We start from the raw sequence: 23390 nt of genomic DNA, 5'->3' as shown, positions 1-23390 counted from the left end.
CATGTCTATGGACCTTGTATAGTGGCACATGGCATCCCTACTGCTGTGAATTATGAACCAGTGGGCACTCCATGTGCCGACATATAGTACAGTACTGTATTCTTACCTGAAACTAGATTGGCCTGTCCTACAAATAAATACAACACACATCTATAATAAGATGCTATGAAGGATGAGGCCAATAGGGTTCTGTTGGACGCAATTGGGGTTCTTTGTAACACATATACAGCATAGCCTCCTGGCTTCCATTATTGAGACAGACCAAAATAAATAGAGTCTTCGAGGGGGTTATTTTATAACATTTCCTGCTTGTTTATTTATTTATTTATTTTTTTCACTAAGACTCTAAAAACCCCTTTAAAGTGGAAAACCTTTTTTTCCCATATCAATTGGCTCCAGAAAGTTAAACAGATTTGTAAATTATGAATTCGGGTAGAAAACAGACATGGTGCACGTCTACAATCTTGTATAATGATCTGATTGCTTCTCAGCATAATATCAAAAACTAACAGGTTGTAAGTATACATTTTTGATCAAAAAGTACAAGCCCACTCGCCACGTCAAGGCCACCTATTTAGAGTGGGTCCCTAACGTCCCTAGCATAAAATGGCGTAGCACTGGGCGGCGGGGGGAACGACCCACTGGCAGAGCGGCCCCAATGCCACTCAAACCAGTCTATGGGCCGCACCTCTCCGCAGACACGGCGCCGCGGCAGCAACGGACGCCGCACAGCACCACACCTGTGTGAACAAGGTGTACTAGCTCATTTAGATTTGTAAATTACTTCTATTAAAAAATCTTAATCCTTCCAGTACTTTTCAGCTGCTGTATACTACAGAGGAAGTTGAGTTGTTATCTTCTGTCTGGGCACAGTGTTCTCTACTGACACCTCTGTCCATGTCAGGAATTGTCCAGAGCAGGAACAAATCCCCATAACAAACCTCTCCTGTCCTTGACAGTTCCTGACATGGACAGAGGTGTCAACAGAGAGCACTGTGGTCAGACAGAAAAGAAATTCAAAAAGAAAATAACTTCCTCTGGAGCATACAGCAGCTGATAAATACTGGAAGGATTAAGATTTTTATATAGAAGTAATTTACAAATCTGTTTAACTTTCTGGTACTGGTTGATTTGAAAATAATTGTTTTCCACCAGAGTACCCCTTTAAGCTGCCTGTGATAAAAGGAACTTTCCTTGTCTCTGGCTCGCTATTCTCTTGTATACCTTGTGTATATTCTTGGCCTGTTTCCTGACTACTCTATTGCAAACAACCTGGCTTGTTTGACCCTGATTATACATTTGTTTGTGTATTCCCTGTTTGTGCTCCTATTACTTTTCAGTTGCTTGTTAACCCTTTTGTGCCCTTATCTTTTCCCAGACCTCCATACTGTTTTTTTTGTTTTGTTTTTTTACTTTGTTACGCCCTGCACCTTTATTGCGTAAGACAAAGCTTGAGAAAGATGCAAATTGTAGGATAAAAAGTTGCACCTTGCTAGATTTGTGAATAAATACACACATTTTATTTATTTTATTTGGAGTGCCGTTTCCTTGAACATTTACGTTGGATTACCTGAACCCCCTGAAGCTGGTGCACCCCCTTGGACTACTAAGTCCTTTACTGTGCCTATCCACCCTGCTGTATTGTGTAAGTAGCGTGAAGGGGCACCCTATTAATGATGTGGGCACCATTGAGTCAGTTCAGGATACCTGTTTGCAATTCACTCTCTTGTTAGGTATATCTCTTTAAGGTTTCGAGCTAATTTCAGATAGGTTGTAAACAAGTATGAGGTGATGTTCATACAAAGGTGTGGTTTACCTTGTCTGCATGCTCCACATACCCAGTATGACATAAGTGATAGTTGAGCAAGTCCTGAGAAAAGAAAATGCTACATTTATTTACGTGATTGTAAAGTATTTATAGAGACAACACCACAACCTCCGCCAAGGTTCTACTAAACCAAATTCACATTACCATATGTTATAGGGATCCGGGAAACTGACTAAATATGCCATGTATATGTTATATATGCAATGATTATGCATTTGCTTTAAAGGGGTATTCTGCCCCTAGAGATCTTATCCCCTATACAATGGATAAGGGATAAGATGTCTGATTGTGGGGGGGGTCCGGCCTCTGGGACCCACCACGATCTCCGTGCAGCACCCGACATTCTGAACATTATGTTCAGAATGCTTGGGCTGGTGCCCGTGGTCACGGCGTCACGCCACAACACGCCCCCTTGTGATGTCACACCACGTCCCCACCATTCATGCCTATGGGGGTATCCTTTGGATAGGGGATGAGATGTCTAGGGGAAGAGTTCCCCTTTTAAGCCCCATTAATATGGCTACAACATGGCACCTTCACGGTGTACAAAGCCATAAAAAGGTACCCAATGAGTCGCATTGGGTGTTTACGGCTATGGGTTCCCAATTTTATATGAAGCTATATGGAGATATTTTTTGTGTTTTTAAGCTCCGTTGAATGGTAATTTGGTCTCAAATTAGACCCACAAACTGCAACATCCCAGTAGAACTTTTGCTTAACAATTATTTATTCCATTAAGTGTGTACAGGCGCTTAATGGGAACTGTATACATCTGTATGCAACAAACTCCCTCTAGTGGTGGCTGCAGGTGGTCATGAAGTTTTCATCTGAAGCTGCATAAAGGGAAGTGAGAAGGTTTGAGAGAAGACCATTAGATATACAGACCTTCAACACGAATTACAAAGGATCGGACCTAAAAATGTGACCTGGTCTGATCTCTTTCCTGAAACATAAGGAAGCATTAACATTTCTGGCAGGCAATCCGGATACATTGTTAAGGAATTTTGAGTCATTTATTATAATATAGACAATACCTTTCAAACACATCAAGTACAAAAAACTTAAAAATAAAAACACATGCTTATCATTTTTTTTCACTTTTATTGGGACTATTTTCTGGGACTATTTGTAGGGACAGCATGGTGGCTCAGTGGTTAGCACTGTTTCCTTGCAGCACTGGGGTCGTGGGTTTAAATACCGTCAAGCACAACATCTGCAATGTTCTCTCCATGTTTGCGTAGGTTTCCTCCCACACTTCAAAAACATACTGACAGATTGTGAGCCCCAATGGGGACAGGGACCAATTTAAGTGTACAGCACTGAGGAATCTATGTGTGCTGTATAAAGGGTTCTTATTATTTGTATGCACCTGTTACCCTATTTCCTAGGTCTCCAAACTGTGGACCTTCAGCTGTTGCAAAATTACAAATCCCAGCATGCCCGGACAGCCAACGGCTGTCCGGGCATGCTGGGAGTTGTAGTTTTGCAACAGCTGGAGGTCCACAGTTTGGAGACCACTGCCCTAGACTTCTGGGACTAGTAGTTGATCCTAATCTGCCTCTTGGGTATAACAACTAGTCAATGACTTGTACTTGCTTGTGGCACAAGATGACAGCGCCCCCTGTAACTACGCAGTAAGCTTTGCCATGAGATGTCTAACAATACCAGATTACCTACATAATCTTCCCCTATGCATTACATATTCAGCCTCTTCTCTATATACATCTATATACTGTCCAGTGCTACACTGATTCGAAAAATCGGAAATCTACTTGTACAGCCTGCCTGCCTGCAGACCATAAAAGAAGATCCCTGGAGAGTGGCACCAAGGAGAGTAAGAGACCTCCAGCTGCCATCTTCACTCATCAGGCCCTCGCAGTCGCGCTGTGGGTGGTCCGATGAGTGTCCCCTAAATGATCACGGCATCTAAATTGTTAATGCCGGACATGTGAATGAAGAAAATGTATGTCAGGCTGCGTGCGTTAAGTACCAGGGCACCATGACGTACATTTACATAATTTATCCTCTAGGGGTTAAATGGGACTCAGTGCTGCCCACCATGCTTTTTAGTCTCACAAAGCCAACATTTGCTTGTGAGAAATGGCCCAAGTTTAGCACTAGTTGACTTTTTTAAGGCCATAAGTCAGTGTTTCCAAACCAGAGTGCCTCTAGATGTTGCAAAACTACAACTCCCAGCATGCCTGGACAGCCTTTTGCTGTCCAGGTATGCTGGAAGTTGTAGTCTTGCAACACCTGGAGGCACCCTGGTTGGGAAACACTGCCATAAGTATTGCAACATCTGGAGGGCCACAGTTTGGATCCCAGAATACCTATATAGGGTAGGGTCACACGACATGGATCCACAGTGTATTTTAAGCAGGGGACCTGCTGGTGACCCGACCCTTAGTGTGCCTCCAGCTTCCCCAAAGCACCCCTCCCCTCACAGTGGCAATCTGCACAGTCACACAGGGCAAATCGCTGTAGAAGACGCCGCGCGCATGCGCAGTGTACTCAGACATCGTGGCCGCACCGCTGCACATGTCTGTGAGTACACTGTGAGAGCGCACAGCAATTCACCCTGTGTGACTGCTCGGAGCGGCGGATTGCCACTGTGAGCAGGGGGGGGGGGGGGGGGACAGCTGGAGGCACACTAAGGGTCAGGTCACCATCTCGCGTGACCCTACCCTTAGGGGTATTCACAGACCCACATTAGATACTGTAGATATGAAGTTGCTGATCCCCATGTGAGGATCAGTAGTTGTAAAATCTGCAGTTGCAGATCCACAATTCCGGATTTTGGAACTCCAAAGCCTTATCGGATCCTGTGTGTGAATTAACCCTTAAAGTGGAGCTGTCAGCTCTCTATATGTCCGGTTTATTGATTTAGTCATTGCCCATAAAACAACTGTGCGTTCTGTTGTCCTTTGAACATTGGTGTTCTTACTCATTCTGAAACTGTCTATTTGTTGCTTTCAGGGTACAGACACAGCTAGTAACACTCAGCACCTCTTTATATTTACAGAAAGAAATAACGGAGGAACAGCACAGCCTGAAATGTTCTAGAACTGGTATTTTAAGAGGAATACAAATATTTACTAGCTGAGCTGACAGGTCTGAGATGCAAACAAATACAGGGCGCTTCAATAAGGATGGTACAAAATGATAGCCTCGGGAATGATTTCCATTGGTGACATGGCAGAGGTCTAGGCGTGTCAGTTCTGGGCGTGTCAGTTCTAGGCGTGTCAGTTCTGGGCGTGTCAGTTCTGGGCGTGTTAGTTCTGGGCATGTCAGTTCTAGGCGTGTCAGTTCTAGGCGTGTCAGTTCAGGGCGTGTCAGTTCTGGGCGTGTCAGTTCTGGGCGTGTCAGTTCTGGGCGTGTCAGTTCTGTCCAGACACGGCCAGAATCTCCTCGTATATGGACTCCACTGTGTCAGTTATGTTACTTCTGGTTGTTCAGATCCTGTGGATGGGGGGGCCTTGATGTATCTCCACAGAATGAAGTCGCAGGGGTGTATAACTGGAGGTCAGCGCAGCTAACAGGTTTCTGCTCAGCGATGAGGCGACCTTTTACCTCAGGGGGAAAGTCAATTGTCATAAAAGAAGAATTGGGGACTGAGAAAAACCATGTGTCCTTATTGAGCACATGAGGGACTCACCCAAGTAAAAGTTATCTGTGGAATGAGCAGGAGCAAAGACTATGGTCCATTATGCTTTATCCTTTTTGAATCACCTTGTATAATAAATAATTTCATACCTATAAATACTGCGGAAAAGACAAGTATTAAACCCCTTCATTTTTAGATCTGATCCATATAACAGGTCTGTAAAGGATAACTTTGTGCAGTTTCGCTGTCGGTAGAAAATTTCAATCAGGATTTAGTCTCAAAAAGTATATAAAGTTTTTCACAATGTGGTTGCACAGATGTTCTGAGGTCCTCCTGTTGATTGCGTGGAAATATCCCCTGTGAAGGCGGTGAATCGATATTCCATTGCTGCATCTTGTTCTCGTTTTCGCTGTAACATTTCTGCTTGAAGCAACGAAGCCTTTAAATACAGACACGAATGTTGGTTAAAGCCTAAACCAGCATGTGACATGTAATAGATATAAGACGCTACATAACATTATTGCAATCATTTTCCTGTATACTGCCCTTTCCTATCTGGTAATAAATGACTTTGCTTCCTCTCTCAGTGACCACCATACTTGCCTGTTCAGATCACAGATACCAATTCAGAACACCCACAAGACCGGCCACTCTGGAGATACTCTGGCCAAGTCATGTAGCCATCACAATTTGGTCAATGTAAAAGTCACTGAGATCCCTACACTTGCCTTTTTTCCTGCTTTGAACAAATCAACTTGAGGAACTGACTGTTTACTTGCCGACTAAGATATCCCACTCCGTGACAGGAGCCATTGTATAAAAATCAATGGTATTCACTTCACCTATCATCCTCAAATTACAGATTAGACATTCTTATAATATGTCAACAAAAGTTAGATTTTATTTCCATCATTTACACTTTCAAAATAACAGAAAACCAAAAAATGGTGTCTGCAAAAGTTTGGGCACCCTGCAGAGTTAATATCTTGTACTGCCCCCTTTGGCAAGTATCACAGCTTGTAAACGCTTTTTGTAGCCAGCCAAGAGTCTTTCAATTCTTGTTTGAGGTATCTTTGCCCATTCTTCCTAACAAAAGTCTTCCAGTTCTTTGAGATTTCTGGGCTGTCTGTCACGCACTGCTCTTTTAAGGTCTATCCATAGATTTTCAATTATGTTGAGGTCAGGAGATTGTGAAGGCCATGGCAAAACCTTCAGTTTACACCTCTTGATGTAATCCCCCATGGAATTCGAGGTGTGTTTAGCATCATTATCCATTTGTAGAAGCCTCTCTTTAACTTCAGCTTTTTCACAGATGGCATCAAGTTAGCATCCAAAATTTGCTGAAATTTTATTGAATCCATTTTTCCTTCTACTCGAGAGATGTTCCCTGTGCCACTGCCTGCAATACAACCCCAAAGCATGATTGATCCTCCCCCATGCTTAACAGTTGGACAGAGATTCTTTTCATTAAATTATGTTCCCCTTCTTCTCCAAACGTACCTTTGCTCATTCCCGCCAAAAAGTTCAATTTTAACCTCATCGGTCCACAGAACTTGTTTCCAAAAATCATCAGGCTTGTCTATATGTTCATTTGCAAAGTGCAAATGCTGATTTTTGTGGTGAGGATGTAGAAGAGGTTTTCTTCTGATGACTTTTCCATGAAGACCATATTTGTACAAGTATCTCTTTATAGTGGAATAGTGTACAACAACTCCAGTGTCTGCCAGATCTTTCTGGAGGGATTGTGCAGTCAAACGTGGGTTTTGAATTGTTTTTCTCACAATACTGCGAGCTGTTCTGATATTTTTCTTGGTCTTCCAGATCTTGCTTTAACTTCCACTGTTCCTGATGACTGCCATTTCTTAATTACATTCTGAACAGAGGATATTGACATCTGAAAACGTTTTACTATCTTCTTATAGCCTTCTCCAGCTTTGCGAGCATCAGCTATTTTCAGTTTCAGATTTCTAGATAACTGCTTAGAAGAACCCATGGTGCTGATTGTTGGGGCAAGGTCAGATGACTCTGGGCATTTAAAACCTTTGAGATTGACATCACCTGGTCTTCCCAGATGATGATTGAGAACAATCCATGACACTGGCAGGTCTCAGCTTTGCAAAGGGGGCAGTGCATGCTATAAATTCTGCAGGGTGCCCAAACTTTTGCAGACACCATTTTTTTGTTTTCTTTTATTTTGAAAGTGTAAATGATGGAAATAAAATCTAACTTTTGTTGACATATTATAAGAATGTCTAATCTGTAATTTGATGCCTTTTGGAGATTTTTCCATCTTTCCTTGGCTTCTTTATGTACATTAATAATTTTTTTTACCTGGGGTGCCCAAACTTTTGATCCCCAATGTACCTACCTGGCTGCCTACCTACCCACCCACCTGGCTGTCTACTTATCTAGCTAGCTATCTGGCTATCTATCCACCCAACAACCTATCTAGCAATCTACCTAGCTAAGTAGTGCATGCAAATGGAATGTGCAGCGCTATTTTGATTTAATAAAGAAAACATGAAGATGCACAGGTGACGCGAATCGCCACAGTATGTGGCCTTAGTCATACAAAAAACAAACATAAGTGAATCCTTTTTATAGGAGGGTTTGGGATCTCCAAACAGGTAAAACACCTGGGAGTTAACCCACTCACTTCCCCTACATAAATTGAGTTAAAAACCATATATACATATATATGCACATAACATTACTGATAAAACCCCATTTGATCCCCTTCTCTGAGTATCGCTATTGCCTTCCAAAAACAGAAGGAATACGCATAGCCTATATAACAACAAAATACCCTCTAATTAAAGGGACTTTCCAACATATTTTAAAGGGCTGCATATAGCGGAATCTCAGAGGTGTGCTGAACTATATAGTTAATGGACCTGTTGTCCAATCTCTTGCTATGTGAAATACAATATATTTATTTATTAAAGCCTACATGAAATGTAAAGAGAATATACAAAGAAAAGAAAAAAAACGTCAGACTAATGTATTTACATATAAGCTTGTTTAATATGGATATATTACACTACAATATCCCAACATGATAATAATCTAAAACACTTTCAGAGTAAGTTATTATTAATTGTGGAAAATCAACATGCACTTCTGCACAGTGTCTTGTGGCCATAGACACGTGTCTTGAGTGAAAATGGGGGATATCCGATAAATGCTTCCTAATCCTCACCTCCCCTTTATTAATTAAAAGCCAGCATTACAGGAAGAAAAGTTACACATTTTAAGTGCCAATCTTCCCCCTTAATCATTCATGTATGATTGAGGGTGCAGATTGGCACTTGAAACGCGTAATTTTTCTTCCTGTAATGCTGGCTTTTAATTAATAAAGACAAAGATTTTTGCACTTTAACCGCGCTGGACATTCCTACTTTTCCTTGCTCAGTTTGGTGCTTGCCATAGCACGGTCTGGGCTGTGGGCAGGATACACAATGAGCTGGAGGATTGCTGTTGCTACATCTCTTCACCCCACATATTGTATCAAACAAGTTTCACACGTCAGAAGATTAATCACATTCACTGGATTGCAGTTAAAGGGGTACTCCGGTGGAAAAAAAAAATTTCATATCAACTGGCTCCAGAAAGTTTAACAGATTTGTAAATTACTTCTATAAAAAAATCTTAATACTTCCAGTAATTATCAGCTGCTTTATACTGCAGAGGAAGTTGAGTAGATCTTTTCTGTCTGACCACAGTGCTCCGTATTGACACCACTGTCTTGTCAGGAACTGTCCATAGTAGGAGCAAATCCCCATAGCAAACCTTTCCTGCTCTGGACAGTTCCTGACACAGACAGAGGTGTCAGCAGAGAGCACTTCCTGTGGAACACAGCAGCTGTTGGGTGTGTCTGACTTCCAGAGTTTTCCAGAGAGAGAGGATTGAAGCAGTGTTTCCTACAGCCTTTTCCCCAGGAGGGTGGCAGCTTCCTTGGGAGAGCCTCCTGCTATGGAGCCCCAGACTTCCACCGAACTAGGCCGGAGGGGGGTGGGAGTGAGAGAGCTACGGCCAATTCCCAGGACAGGGTGAGAAGATCCAGCAGGCTCCGCAGTAATGTGGAGCCCACTCCCCCGTCCTTCGCTGGAAACCGCAAGGCGTCCGGTAAGAAGCTTATGGTTATGTCTTCGGGGACTGTGTCTGATACTATGGAACCCCAGCAATGGGGGGTGAAGGGTCCCAGGGAGTCACTAGCTACTTTCGGTTCCCGCATGCAGGCAAATCTTGTAGAATATGAGCAGCTGGGGAAAAAGCTGAAAATCATAAGGGAAGACCTGAAGTTTGCCCGCTACCAAACAGATAACTCTGCCAAGGCTATGAGGGCTAAGTTTGCTGCCAGGGTGTGTGAGCTGAAGGCAGAGGAGCATGAGGTGGTGAGAGCCTGAATGATGATTGTAGAGGGAGCAGGCATGTTTAAAGAAAAATTAAAGAATGAAGACCGCTATAAAACCATGCGGACCCCTGTGAAGGAGGAAGAGGATAGTCAGGGGGAGGAAGAGTGCTTGTGTGTTATGGAGGAGAAGATGGAGGAAGGTGGTGAGGGAGATGGCGGCAGTGAGGGTGATGAGAGTGAGGGGGATGTGTGTGATACCCCGTGTACCCCTAAGACCTCTGTCACCCCGAGTGCGGATTACATCAACCCTGCCCAAGTCGCCTTACCAGCCACCTCTGAGGAAAGTGACAGTAATGATGGCGGTGACAGTGGACTGGTCTGTGGGGGGCTCCTGCGGGCCATAGTGATGCAGGAGTCACCCACCCGTCTGGAAAATTTCAGTTTTGGCCAGGACCTGGGCCCTGAGGAGAGGAAGAGGAAGAAAAAGAAGAAGAAGAAAAAGGCTGAGGAGCAGATAAAGTTTGTTTTCTCTCCTATCCAGCAGTCTGGGCCACCTGAAAAGTTGGTTCAGGCTGCTGGGCCCCCCACCCTGCCAGATCCCGCTTCTGCTGTGGAACGGGACCAGCACGGGGGGTACAGTGCTGCATCCAACATGGCCGCGGGTGCTACAGTCACGCGTCCTGCTGGTAGGGAAGAGCAGGACGGGCTAATAGTGGGCAATAGTTATGCGGCAGTTTGCAAGGGGAGCGGTTCCCCGAGTATTGTGGGCAATGTTACTAGCCCTGCGGGGCACTTCCCTGAGAGGGGGGGGAGTGTCCAGGCGCCTGAGGTGTGTGGTGAGATCTTCTTCTCGGGGGGCGGTCCCCTGGGCGCTGCTAGTAGTGTCGGTGCTGCGGGGCACTCCCCTGAGAGGGGGGGGAGCGTCCAGGTGTCAGAACCTGCTGCTGAGCCCGTGCGGTTGGGCGCAGTGTGTGGCGCAGGCACTGCAGGGATCTCCCCTGTGAGAGAGGGGAGTCCCTGCACATCAGTGGCAGGAGGAGTGGTGGAGGTGCGCCTGGAGGGGCAGCCTCAGCTTCGGGAGGTGATGTCGGCGGTGACATCTCGAATGGAGGAGGAGTCAGCGCCAATGGCAGCCGCCGGTGACCTGAGAATGTACAAAAAGGCCAAGCTAAAGCATGTCCAGGCCAGCCCAGTGGTAGTGGGTGAAGCAGCTGCTGATCCCAAAAATACTGTCAATAAAAGCAATGTTAATACAAGGTGTGTGAAAGATGGGAGTGGTAGTGCTGTGGATGAGAGGGGTGTATGTGGCAGTGGTAGTGGTGCAGATGGGAGGAGTGGTAGTGGTGCAGATGGGAGGAGTGGTAGTGGTGTGAATGAGAGTGGTGATAGTGGAGTGAATGAGAGGAGTGGTAGTGGTGCAGATGGGAGGAGTGGTAGTGGAGTGATCGGGAGGAGTGGCAGTGAAGTCATTAAGAGTGGTGATAGTGGAGTGAATATGAGGGGTGGTAGTGGTGTAAATGAGAGGAGTGGTAGTGGTGCAGATGGGAGGAGTAGTGGTGTGAATGAGAGTAGTAGTAGTGGTGTGGATGGTAGGAATAAGAGTGGCTTTTGTGGCAGTACAGGTGGCCTAGGCGGGGATGTAGGGACGGTGTCTGGTCCGGCTGCCCCCCGGTCGTCAGGAGTTATGCAAGTGTGGCGGCTGGGGGTTCAGTAGGATCTTTACCTCCTGCATCTGGTGAAGGTCAGTTGCAACGGCGCCTCCTGGAGGCACTAAAGAGAGGAGAAAGGACGCTCCAGGTAGAGGGAAAGGAGATGGACCTGTCTTTTTGGGTGAAGAGACATGGTCTGGGAGCGTTCCGAGAAAGGAATGGGGAGACCGTATGGTCCCTCCAGACACACGGGCAGGAGGTAGGTCGCAGGAATGTGGCCCGTTTGGTCTGGAAAGGCGAAGATGCGTGCCCCCAAAGGGGCAAGGTGGTGGAGCTTCTTTTCCAGATGGGTTTCAGGGCTGGGGACATCTTTGCCCTGATTCACCCCTTCGGCTCCTCCGAGTTTGACGTCAGCTTTGTTAGGCCGGAAGGACTAGATCTCTTTTGGTCTAATTATGAGCTGATGAAAAACGAGCCCGTATGGCGAGATTTCGCTGTAAAAGCGGTATCTCGCCAGAGTATGGTAAAGAAAGTGACAGTTTTGAGCCGTAACGAGTCACTTTCTTGTTATGACATTATGACCTGGCTGGGCAGGTACGGGGAGGTGACGGACGTCCCCCGGAAAAACTTTGACGAGCACAATATATGGTCTGGGGCCTGGACGTTTTCCGTTCGTCTCAGGCGTTCAGGGAACACGGTCACCCACATCCCTTCGGCCGCCTTTCTGGGAAGCGACAGGATTCAGATCTTCTACCAGGGGCAGCCGAGGCTGTGTCACAGGTGTGGTGACCCAAACCACTTTAGTGCCAACTGCACTCAGCAGATATGGGCCCTCTGCTGTGGGGTGGGTCATCTGGCGGCCACCTGTGGGCAGATTCGGTGTAACTTGTGTGGTGACTTAGGTCACCCGTTCAGCCGGTGTCCACGCTCGTTCTCCAACACTGTGACCGCCCCGGCTGGGGAGAGCCTAACGGTTGCCCCAGCTGGGGAGGGGACTAGTGGAGGAGAGGGGGCACCAAAGCCAGTGAAGGAAAAACATAAGACCCCCTCTATGCGGAGGCGAGAGGAGAAGCGCAGGTTGGAGAGGGCCCTTGAGAATGCCCAGGTGCCAGGGGTAGCTCGGGGTCCCACTCCAGACACTGGCTCAGAAGGAGGTCAGAATAACTCTGAGGCTTTGGGTGGGGCCGAACTGGATGAGGAGATAGGGAGACTGCGTAGGGAAGAAGGTCAAGATGCTCCTTCCTCCAGTCATGCCTCTGAATCCGAAACTGTGGATGAGGAGGAGAAGGAGGGGCAGACAGTAAATGGTGGCCAGGAAAAGAAGAAGAGGAGGAAGAAGGGTAAGAGTAAGGCAGCGCCGTCCTCCTCTTCAGTTGTAGCCTCAGACCATAGAAGGAACAACTCAGTCTCTGACCCTCTGATCGTCCTTTCAAATCGATATGAGGCCCTTGGGGATACCATCTCCCCTCCTCTTCTCGAGGATCCGGAGGCAGTGCGGCCTCCAGGAGGTGCCGAGCCTCCTTCCTCTGGGGCAGTTTCCTCAGGGGGAGAGGTAACACCAGATGTTGGAGGTAAAGATCCTGGGATGGATATATCCCTGAGTTTAAAAAGAGGCAAAGGGTCTTCCTCCGATTCAGATGGGGGTGGAGGGAAGGAGAGGAAGAAGGTTTAAGGGGTGAGGCCATCTAACTCAATCACCCAGGATGGCAGCACTCACCCCACTGACGCTGGCATCTATTAACTGTGCCAGCATAAAGTCTGATACGGCTAGATTCGCAGCCTTTGATTTTCTCGGCCGTGTTGAAGCCGACATTTTGTATCTGCAAGAGACCAGGTTGTCAGATCTAGCCTCCCTGGTAAAAGCCAGAAGAGAGTGGAGGCGCGGTCCCTCCCACTGGTCTCTTGCGGCTGAGCCGTATAGTGGGGTGGCGGTCCTTTTTACCGCTCCTGTTGAATGCAGACGGGTTATTGAGTTAGAAATGGGGAGGTGCCTGATCTTAGATGTCTTCATGAAGGGACAAGAGCTCCGGCTCATTAACATCTACGCCCCGCAAACTAAGCGGGGCCGTAAAGATCTCTTTATGAGGATTAAGCCCTTTCTTTTTACGAGTCGGCAAGTGATCTTTGGAGGGGACTTCAATAATGTCACGAGGTCCCAAGATAGGAGAGGCTCCAATGGTCCGCTGACTTGCGATAGTGTGGCACTGATTAGCATAGCTAGAGAAGCTCGCCTGGAGGACGCCCACATCCGGAGCCCCTCAGGCCACACGGGTTTCACCTATCATCAAGGTAGTCGCAGGTCTAGGATAGATAGGTTTTACTTAAAGGAGGAAGCCGTCTCTTCCGCAGTGTCCGTGGTTGAGGTGGAGTTCTCCGACCACTGTATGATTTTGTTTTCCCTGAATGTTTCAGAGACCCCCCGGATGGGAAAAGGTTATTGGAAGCTGAATTCGTCCCTCCTGGAGGAAGCGGAGATAAGACAGTCCTTTGAGGATTTTCTTCAGTCAGGTACCTTTACTGGGCCTATGTAGTAGTAAGTCAGAGTGGTGGGAGATATTCAAGAAGCGGGTTGCGGGGTTCTTCCGCCAGCTCTCGAGCCTCAGGTCCCTGAACAGGTATCGCCTGTATCAGGGTCTGAGGAGGAAACTCGAGCTCCTTGTCTCGACTGGAGGTAGCCGAGAGGATATCTCCAGAGTGAAATCCTTGCTGATGAGGTGTCAGTACGATAGGCACGCATCTTTGGTTTTTGAGAGGGATTTCGGGAAGTACCGCTCGCCCGACCCTTACAGAAACTGTAAGATGTCAGTGAGTAGTAAAGTCATTTCAGGACTGATTGATAGTACAGGATCTCTGAATCGGTCCAGATCAGGGATCTTGGAGGTCGTCAGATCCTTCTACTCGCACCTCTTGGGGAGGAAGGATCTAGATCGAGACAAGATGTCGGCTTTCCTGGCTGAAACCATTCCTGAGCCAGGGGTAGACCCCTCTCTTGATGTTTTGGCAGAAGGAATCAGGGAAGAGGAAGTGAGACTGGCGATCGAGGGGCTCGCCCCTAAGAAGTCGCCAGGTCCGGATGGCTTAACATCCGAGTGGTACAGGACCTTTAAGGAGTCTTTAGCTCCCCTCTTGACTGAGGTATTCAATGAGTGTCTCTCCTCGGGCACTCTGCCGAAGTCAATGAGGAGGTCAGCCCTGATTCTTCTATCAAAGGGTAAAGATCCCAGCTGTATTGAGAATTGGAGGCCCATAGCTCTTCTCAATACGGACAGGAAGCTTCTGGCCAAGATACTGTTTAATCGGCTGGTGAAGTTTGCACCCCGGCTCCTTTCGGGAGCTCAGCACTGCTCTGTTCCAGGCCGAAGCACCTTAAGTGCGGTCCTTAGTGTCAGGGAGGCAGTGGAGAGGAGTAGTGCGGGTTTCTGGAAGGGGTACTTGCTGTCCCTGGATCAGGCCAAAGCGTTTGATCGGGTGAACCACGAGTACCTCTGGTCCGTCCTCCTGAGATATGGCTTACCGAGTACTTTTGTTAATTGGCTTAAGATCTTGTATGCAGGGGCAGAGAGTTTCCCACTGGTGAACGGTTGGTCTGGCCGCTCTTTTGAGGTGGGGTCCGGAGTCCGTCAGGGTTGTCCTTTGAGCCCGCTTTTATACGTGTTCGCAATCGATCCCTTCGTCCGGAGGGTAGATTGTGGGCCGTTGGCGGGAGCCGGGATGAGCCTGGCGGAGCTGGATGTCGCCCAGAGAGTGGTGGCGTACGCTGACGATGTCACCATTTTCGTGTCCTCGCGAGAGGAGGTCGATGTGGTGATGTCAGAGGTGGACCGCTACTCGGAGGCATCCGGGTCTAAGATCAACCGGGATAAGTGTGAGAGTCTCTGGCTGGGAGGGGGAGATCCCACGTTTGATCTCCCGGACACCCTTCCAGGGCCCCAAGAGTCAGCAAAAGTGTTGGGCATCATATTCGGCCAGGATGATTATCCCACCAAAAACTGGGATGGTAAGCTCCAGGATGCCACTCAGAAGGTGGACCAGTGGAAGGGTTGGTCTATGACCCTCAGGGAAAGGGTACACCTGATCAAATCGTACCTGCTCCCCTTGTTTATCTATCTGGGCAGCGTATGTATCCTGCCAGAGGCTTACTACACTAGGGTCTACAGCCTGTTTTTCCAACTGTTATGGGGAAACAGGATGAACCTAGTCAAGAGGGAGGTTACGTACCGCACGAGGAGACTAGGGGGTTTATCTATGGTAAACCCTGTGGTGTTCTTAACCAACACCTTCTTGAAAGCTAACATCTCAAACCTCTGGTCAGAGAGGGCTTCTCCGTGGGTACTCTCCTGTAGGGAATGGTTTCGGCCTTTCTTCCAGGAATGGGAGACAGGAGGGCAAGTGAAGGACCTCCGTACGCCCCATGGATATCTTCCGGCTTACGCTACCCCGACTCTGAAGGCGATACGTCGGTGGGGTCTGGGAGTGTGGGAGATCAGGACCCAGTCAAGGCAGTTCCTTGACAAACGGGTTCTGTTGACCCACTTCCAGAAGCCTCTGGCGCTCAGGGACTGCCCAGGTCAGGATCTGAGGGTGGGGTTGTACCTTTTAAACATGAAAAGGATCCCCCAGAAGTTTTGGGACTTGGCCTGGCGCTGCTTTCAGGGGAAGCTATATGTGAGGGACAATTTGAAGTGTAGGAACTCTGATGACCGGGGATGTCCCCGAGAAGAGTGTGGGGACATGCTGGAAAGCATGGACCATTTCCTGCTTCATTGTCCCTTTAACCCCTTAAGGACCAAGGACGTACCGGTACGTCCTTGGTCCTGCTCTTCTGATATAACGCGGGGTTACACAGTAACCCCGCGTCATATCATGGCGGGCCCGGCGTCATAGTGAAGCCGGGACCCGCCTCTAATAGCGCGCAGCGCCGATCGCGGCGCCGCGCGCTATTAACCCTTTAGCCGCGCGCTCAAAGCTGAGCCGCGCGGCTAAAAGTGAAAGTTCCCGGCTAGCTCAGTCGGGCTGTTCGGGATAGCCGCGGCTAATCGCGGCATCCCGAACAGCTGACAGGACAGCGGGAGGGCCCCTACCTGCCTCCTCGCTGTCCGATCGCCGAATGACTGCTCAGTGCCTGAGATCCAGGCATGAGCAGTCATCCGGCAGAATCGTTGATCACTGGTTTCTTATGAGAAACCAGTGATCAACATAGAAGATCAGTGTGTGCAGTGTTATAGGTCCCTATGGGACCTATAACACTGCAAAAAAAAAGTGAAAAAAAAAAGTGAATAAAGATCATTTAACTCCTCCCCTATTAAAAGTTTGAATCACCCCCCTTTTCCAATAAAAAAAAAAACACAGTGTAAATAAAAATAAAAATAAACATATGTGGTATCACCGCGTGCGGAAATGTCCGAATTATAAAAATATATCATTAATTAAACCGCTCGGTCAATGGCGTGCGCGCAAAAAAATTCCAAAGTCCAAAATAGTGCATTTTTGGTACCGTTAAAAACTTCAGATCACGTCGCAAAAAATGAGTGCTCATACCGCCCCATACACGGAAAAATAAAAAAGTTATAGGGGTCAGAAGATGACAATTTTAAACGTATTAATTTTCCTGCATGTAGTTATGATTTTTTCCAGAAGTCCGACAAAATCAAACCTATATAAGTAGGGTATCATTTTAATCGTATGGACCTACAGAATACATATCAGGTGTCATTTTTACCGAAAAATGTACTACGTAGAAACGGAAGCCCCCAAAAGTTACAAAACAGCGTTTTTTTTTCAATTTTGTTGCACAATGATTTTTTTTCCCGCTTCACCATAGATTTTTGGGCAAAATGACTGACGTCATTACAAAGTAGAATTGGTGGCGCAAAAAATAAGCCATCATATGGATTTTTAGGTGTAAATTTGAAAGAGTTATGATTTTTTAAAGGCAAGGAGCAAAAAACGAAAATGCAAAAACGGAAAAACCTCCGGTCCTTAAGGGGTTAATATAGGAGTTTACAACAGGGTGGGCGCTTCCATCGGCTGGAGTCAACTTGCCGGCCTTACCTGTCAGGAGTGGGCTTATGGGGCATTCAGGAACCTGGGTGGCCGAGATCGGGGCACTTTATTCTTAGTCAGTTTAGTGGTTAGGTACTACACGTGGAATGCACGGTGTTTAGTGTCGACCCAACAGAAAATCCTCTCCGAGGTGGAGGTCTGTAGGAACATCACCGGTGACCTTGGGAAGATCAGCTCTTTGGAGCATGGCAGTCTTGGTACCAGTAGGGCTTCTCTCCTATGGAGAGGGTTTTCCTTTGATGTGCCCTAGGTACTAGACCTTTTAGGTAGAGTACCTTTATTTTGGTTAGGGACAGTGTCAGAGGGACAGAGATAGGATGAGAACAGGGTTAGTTTGAATGAAGGGATAGGATTAGGGAGAATTGTAGGGGGAGTTAGGGAAAGAGTGTAAAATTATTTTGAATGTATGAAGTCTGCCATCCTTCTCCCTGGTGGTGGGCTAATGCATGTGCACGCTAGTTTTTTTGTTTTGTTTTTAAGCTGATATGGTATGAAGGGCTTACAGGCGACCAAACTTGGGCCTAAAGTGGGTTGTGGTTCAGTGTGTATAAGTTTGTGTATAAGTTGGTTGGGAGGAGTGCTAGGTGGGGAGGGTGTGCTTGTGGGTGGTGGTGTTCATCTTTGGGGGACCTGACATGGGTCAGTTAAGGACTGGACTTTGTGAACTGTAAGAACGGTATGGACTCTGACCCATGTACAGGAGGGGTGGTGTGGGTGAGGGTACAGTTTTAGTGTAGGGTTTTTCCTAGGGTTTTCTATTGATTTTGTAGGTGTTTTCTGTAGTGCATATATTTTGTTTATATTATATTTTATTTATATAGTATATTTAGTAATTTTGTACCTATATTGTGTTATATCTATATTGTTTCATATTGTTTCAGCGTTATGGTAGCTGGACCAGTTGCTGTGTTGATATGTGGTTTATTTAGTTTATTTCAGTTATTTGGTCTGTTTTATGTTTTCTTTGGTATTTTCATTAGTCCCGGATAGAGGATCCAGTTAATTTGGACGTTTTTTAAGTGAATGTATGTGTGATATGATTATTTTGATGATTATTATTATTATTATTACTGTTATTGTTTTTGTTTGTGTATATATATATGTATGTATATATATATATATATATATATATATATATATATGTATAAAGATAAAAAAATATATAAAACATTTAAAAAAAAAGAAAAAATATTAAAAAAAAGTAAAAAAAATATATAATAGTTTTTTTTATTTTTTATTTTTTTATATTTTTTTTGAGGTGTGCTTGCTACGTTTCTGTTTAGTTTTCTTGTTGCGTGTTCCCAAGTATGGATGGTTTTGAGTTATAGTCGGATAATGATAACTTTTATGTTTATATTTTGACAAGCCAAGTTGTGCTATTTTATTTATTTATTTATTTTTCTTATGTTCATTTTCGGTAAGTGTGTGAGTGTTTGATTAGATATTTTGGGCATATTTTAATATCTTAGTATTTTAGTATCTTAGTAAAGCTGGGCTGGCCGGTTAGGCAGGGTTTTGTTTATGAGGTTTTGTTTTTGGTTCTAGAGTATTTCTTATTTATGTTATAGCTGGTTAAGCTTGCTTTGTGTTTTGTATTTGATAAGTTTTGTATTTTTCTAATAAAAAGAGTGTCAGCAGAGAGCAGTGTGGTCAGACAGAAAAGAACTATACGACTTCGTCTGGAGAATACAGCAGCTAATAAGTACTGGAAGGACTAAGATTTTTTAATAGAAGTAATTTACAAATCTGTTTAACTTTCTGGCACCAGTCGATTTGAAAAAAAAAAAATATATATATATAAAATAGTTTTCCACCGGAGTTCCCCTTTAATGTATTCTTTTATGTTAAATGTTTGTTTTGTTATAGAGGACGTAAAGGTCATCGTATTTTTCATAAGTCCACACTTATAGTTCTATTAAGTATTTAACCAAGTCGGTTTCTTTTTTAGCCTCTGAACAAAACCAACTGGGAGAAATAGTTTGACCTACTGTTCGTGCCCTTTTGGAAATAAATTTATAGCCATGCTCAAATACTTTGATGTATTGGCTATCATTATCTCCCATTGGGATATATTTTTCAATTATTTTACAAACATCTTTGAAGTTTTCCTTGCATACAGGTATTATTGGTAATATTGATGATCTCAGTATACAGGATTTGGTCAGTAACAGTGATAGGATTCCTCCTTGTTTACTGAGGTTATCTTACCTATGTTAACATATTGTGTTTGGGTGTAAAAGGGGCAGGGCAGAGAAGTGTACTAGGGATGGAGTCTCACAGGGGGTCCTTGCTTTACTTGGTCTGGGGGCCCCAAGTGTTACAAGTCTATTTAAAGGGGTACTCTGCCCCTAGACATCTTATCCCCTACCCAAAGGATAGGAGATAAGATGTCTGATTGCAGGGAGTCTGCCGTTGGGACCCCCAGGGATCTCCGGGCCGGCACCATTGTGTTATGAACACGGAAGCTTGGAGCTTCTGTGTTCGTGATGCCACACCACACTCCCTCTATTCATGTCTATGTGAGGGGACATGATGGCTAGTACATAGTGGTCAAGCCTCCTCCCATAGACATGAATGGAAAGGGTGTGACGGCTGTGGTCGCCCATCATCTGGCACGGAGCAGAGTTTGAACCGTACACCGGATAACTGGGACGCCACACCGGAGATTGCGGGGGTCCCAGTGGCTAGACCCCAGCGATCAGACATGTTATTCCCTTTGCTTTGGATAGGGGATAAGAGGTTTAGGGGTGGAGTACCCCTTAAATGATAGAAAATAATGGATGTGGGGGCATTTTGCTTGGTTAAATTTTTATAGCGGGGGCAGCATTTCATTCTCGGACACAGGCAGCACAGTGGAGAAGTGGCCAGCAGCATGGAAGGAAGGACCAGAGCCTTCCTAGCGCTCCCTGCTCTACAACCAGCCCTATCATTTGTGGGTAGGATGGCATCAGCAATCATCTGCAGGACCTAAAGAGGTCCGTGCCAGGGGCCAAGCACATGGGGCAGCTGGGCCTCGGCATTGTGGGTAGGGGATGTGAGTGATATCTACCTACATATCTACCTAGCTACCTATAAGAAAAAATGCAGCAGTACTCCATGGTAGATGAAAAAGTGGAGTTAGGCTTTATTTATCAAGTGAAGTCACGACGTTTCGACCGTCTCAAAAGCCTTGACAAAGACCATGTGAGACGGTCAAAACGTTGTGTACTTCACTTGATGAATAAAGCCTAACTCCACTTTTTCATCTACCACGGAGTGCTGCTGCATTTTTTCTTACATTTTGGGGACCCTGCCTGGGTTGGACCAGCAGGGGAGAGTGCGGTTCTCCTACAAGAATCTACCTAGCTATCTACCTAGCTGTCTACCTAGTTAGGTAACAACCTACCTAGCAAGCTACTTACCTAGCTACCTACCTATGTCATACTGTGTATCGTACATGCCGCACATAATGTAAGTAAATTGAGTCGCACTGCAACCCACAAATGGCTGCAACTCAGCTGGCCCATGATGCTCTTAATCCAGCCCTGGATACTGTAAGTGTGAATAGACCATTAAGTAACAATATACTGCATTACTTATACTATACTGATTGTAAGTGACAGCTTTTTTAAATTCAAAACTCTCCAGAGCTGAAATAATTTCATGCAGAGTCATTTCCAAAGGCTGCTGCACCAGAATTGTGCCACACAGCAACTAAGATACATTTTTAAAGCAAACTACACCAATAAGAAGGGGCAAGGGGGCAGGGCTTATTGGGAAAAAGGGGGTGCATGGACAATGTTGTGCTGCTGTACGACAAATGCACCAAAACTTTGGCACTTTCAGTCGGTCTAAAGAAAGCAAAAAAATAAAATAAATATAGAACAGAAGTGCAAACTTAGATGGACAGGCTTAAATTGCACAAGATATATAAGCCCCAGCCATGTTGATACATCTGGCACAATTTAAATGGGCACTTTCATTAAACATGATGTTTAATATTTAATTCCTTATGCAAAATAAATAAATTTTGTAATTTGCTTCCATTAAAAAAATAAAATAAAATAAAAAAAAAATGAACGTTTTATGTTAGTTTTTCTGCTAAATACTTCTGACCACCAGGGGTCTCCCTTCTTGGCCAGAACACATTCCGTCTGATCAAAATCTCAGATTTTGGTCTCCTGCTTGTAATGGCAGGAGACCAAACTCAGGAAGTGTTTCTAAGCACTGAGTTTGTTTGACAGCGGCAAAGAGCCTCACTGAGAGCTGCACAGATTAAAAGCTGCACAGACTGAAAGCTACACAGAGTCTCCCTGAAACATGCATAGAGCCTCACTGAAAGCTGTAGAGACTAAAAGCTGCAAGAAGCCTCACTGAAACGTACATAGAGCCTTACTGAAAGATGCACAGACTGAAAGATGCACAGAGCTTGAGGTCTTCTATTTATCACAGAATTGCAACCATGTGAGGGCAGAAGTGGTCCCCCAGCAGGCTTCAGTGATATCATGCCTGCTGGGAAACGCCCACTTTCTCTTGCTGGGAGATGAGCGAGAATAAAGGCAAGATACAGAGCTTTTTAAAGCTTGGAAGGGGGGGGGGGATGTTAGGCGTAGTTAGGGAACATAGCCCATCATTCTGCAAAGATTCGTGCAGGGAGGCGCAGCTCGCACTGGGTGGTATAGTTGCCGAGGGAACCGTTCGACACCTAGTGAGTTCTGTGCACAAGCCATTTTCGGGTGAACAGGACACATGCATGGCACTTGGTAGGCGTTGTACAGTTGACTCAGTAAGTTTACCTCCCAGCATGAGCTACGTCTTTCCTCTTTACACTTTAATTTGCAAAGCCATGTACAGTATAAAGGGAAAGATTTTTTATTAAAATTCATGAAAGTTGCAGCAAAAAATATATATATCAAAAATTTAAAAAGAAACACATGGTGGCACATGTTAATCTATTGCTCTTTAGCACAATTTTAAAGTGGTACTCTGGAGGAAAAAAGAAGTTTTCACATCAAATTGTGCCAGATAGCTATACAGATAACTAAATTACTTCTATACAGATGCTGTATGCTCCAGAGGAAGTTGTGTAGTTCTTTCCAGTCTGACCACAGTGCTCTCTGCTGACACCTCTGTTCATGTCAGGAACTGTCCAGAGCAGGAGCAAACCTCTCCTGCTCTGGACAGTTCCTGACATGGACAGAGGTGTCAGTAGAGAGCACTGTGGTCAGACTAAAAAGAACAACTCAACTTCCTCTGTAGTGTACAGCAACTGATAAGTACTGGAAGGCTTAACATTTTTATAACTTTCTGGCACCAGTTGATTTAAAAATATTTTTTTTTTCCTCCGGAGTACTCTTTTAACCAGCAACATTAGGTAGTTAGCATACATTTTGATCAATATGTATAAGCCAATTTGAATCTTCACAGCCACCTGATTTAGTGGGTGCCTAACACCTGGGCCCATAGGAGGAATGACCCAGTGGTCCAACAGTCCCAATACTGCCAGACCTAGCTCCAAGGAAAGGCGGATATCCGGCTCCCAATGAATGAGTAAGATTCAACTTTAATGAAAAAATCGTTAAAAACATACAGGTGGAAAATAATGAAAAAACAACAAAAAGTAAAAGCATAAACGAAACCTTGACACGTTTCGACTTGTCAACAAGTCTTATTCGTGCCATGAATAAGACTTGTTGACAAGTCGAAACGTGTCGCCGTTTCATTTGTGCTTTTACATTTTGTAGTTTTTTCATTATTTTCCACCTGTATGTTTTTAACAATTTCTTCATTAAAGCTGGATTTTACTCCTTCATTGGGAGCCGGATATCCGCCTTTCCTTGGAGTTGCTGCACCTGGAGACGTGGCTCTAGTGTTTTCCTCCGAGCTTCAAAGCTAATATACACGCTGCTGCTG

At 45.4% G+C, this 23390-nt stretch overlaps 1 protein-coding gene across 4 annotated transcripts in view; it reads right to left on the bottom strand.

Annotated features, from left to right (window-relative positions):
• Nucleotides 1-2523: 2523 nt before the first annotated feature.
• LRRC27 (leucine rich repeat containing 27) overlaps nucleotides 2524-23390 on the bottom strand; it is an 87436-nt gene continuing 66569 nt past the window's right edge. For 3 of the 4 annotated variants that reach the window (XM_056529849.1, XM_056529850.1, XM_056529851.1), the window contains exon 11: nucleotides 2524-5871. In XM_056529849.1, coding sequence (XP_056385824.1) covers nucleotides 5731-5871 — 141 coding nt within the window. In that variant the 3' untranslated portion in view covers nucleotides 2524-5730. The remainder of the gene's footprint in view (nucleotides 5872-23390) is intronic. The other variant, XR_008846212.1, reaches the window with a different exon arrangement.

This window comes from Hyla sarda, chromosome 7 (assembly GCF_029499605.1).
Source record: "Hyla sarda isolate aHylSar1 chromosome 7, aHylSar1.hap1, whole genome shotgun sequence".
NCBI lineage: Eukaryota > Metazoa > Chordata > Amphibia > Anura > Hylidae > Hyla > Hyla sarda.
The sequence above is the reverse complement of the archived record's forward strand: the minus strand, read 5'-3'. Positions and strand labels throughout refer to the sequence as shown.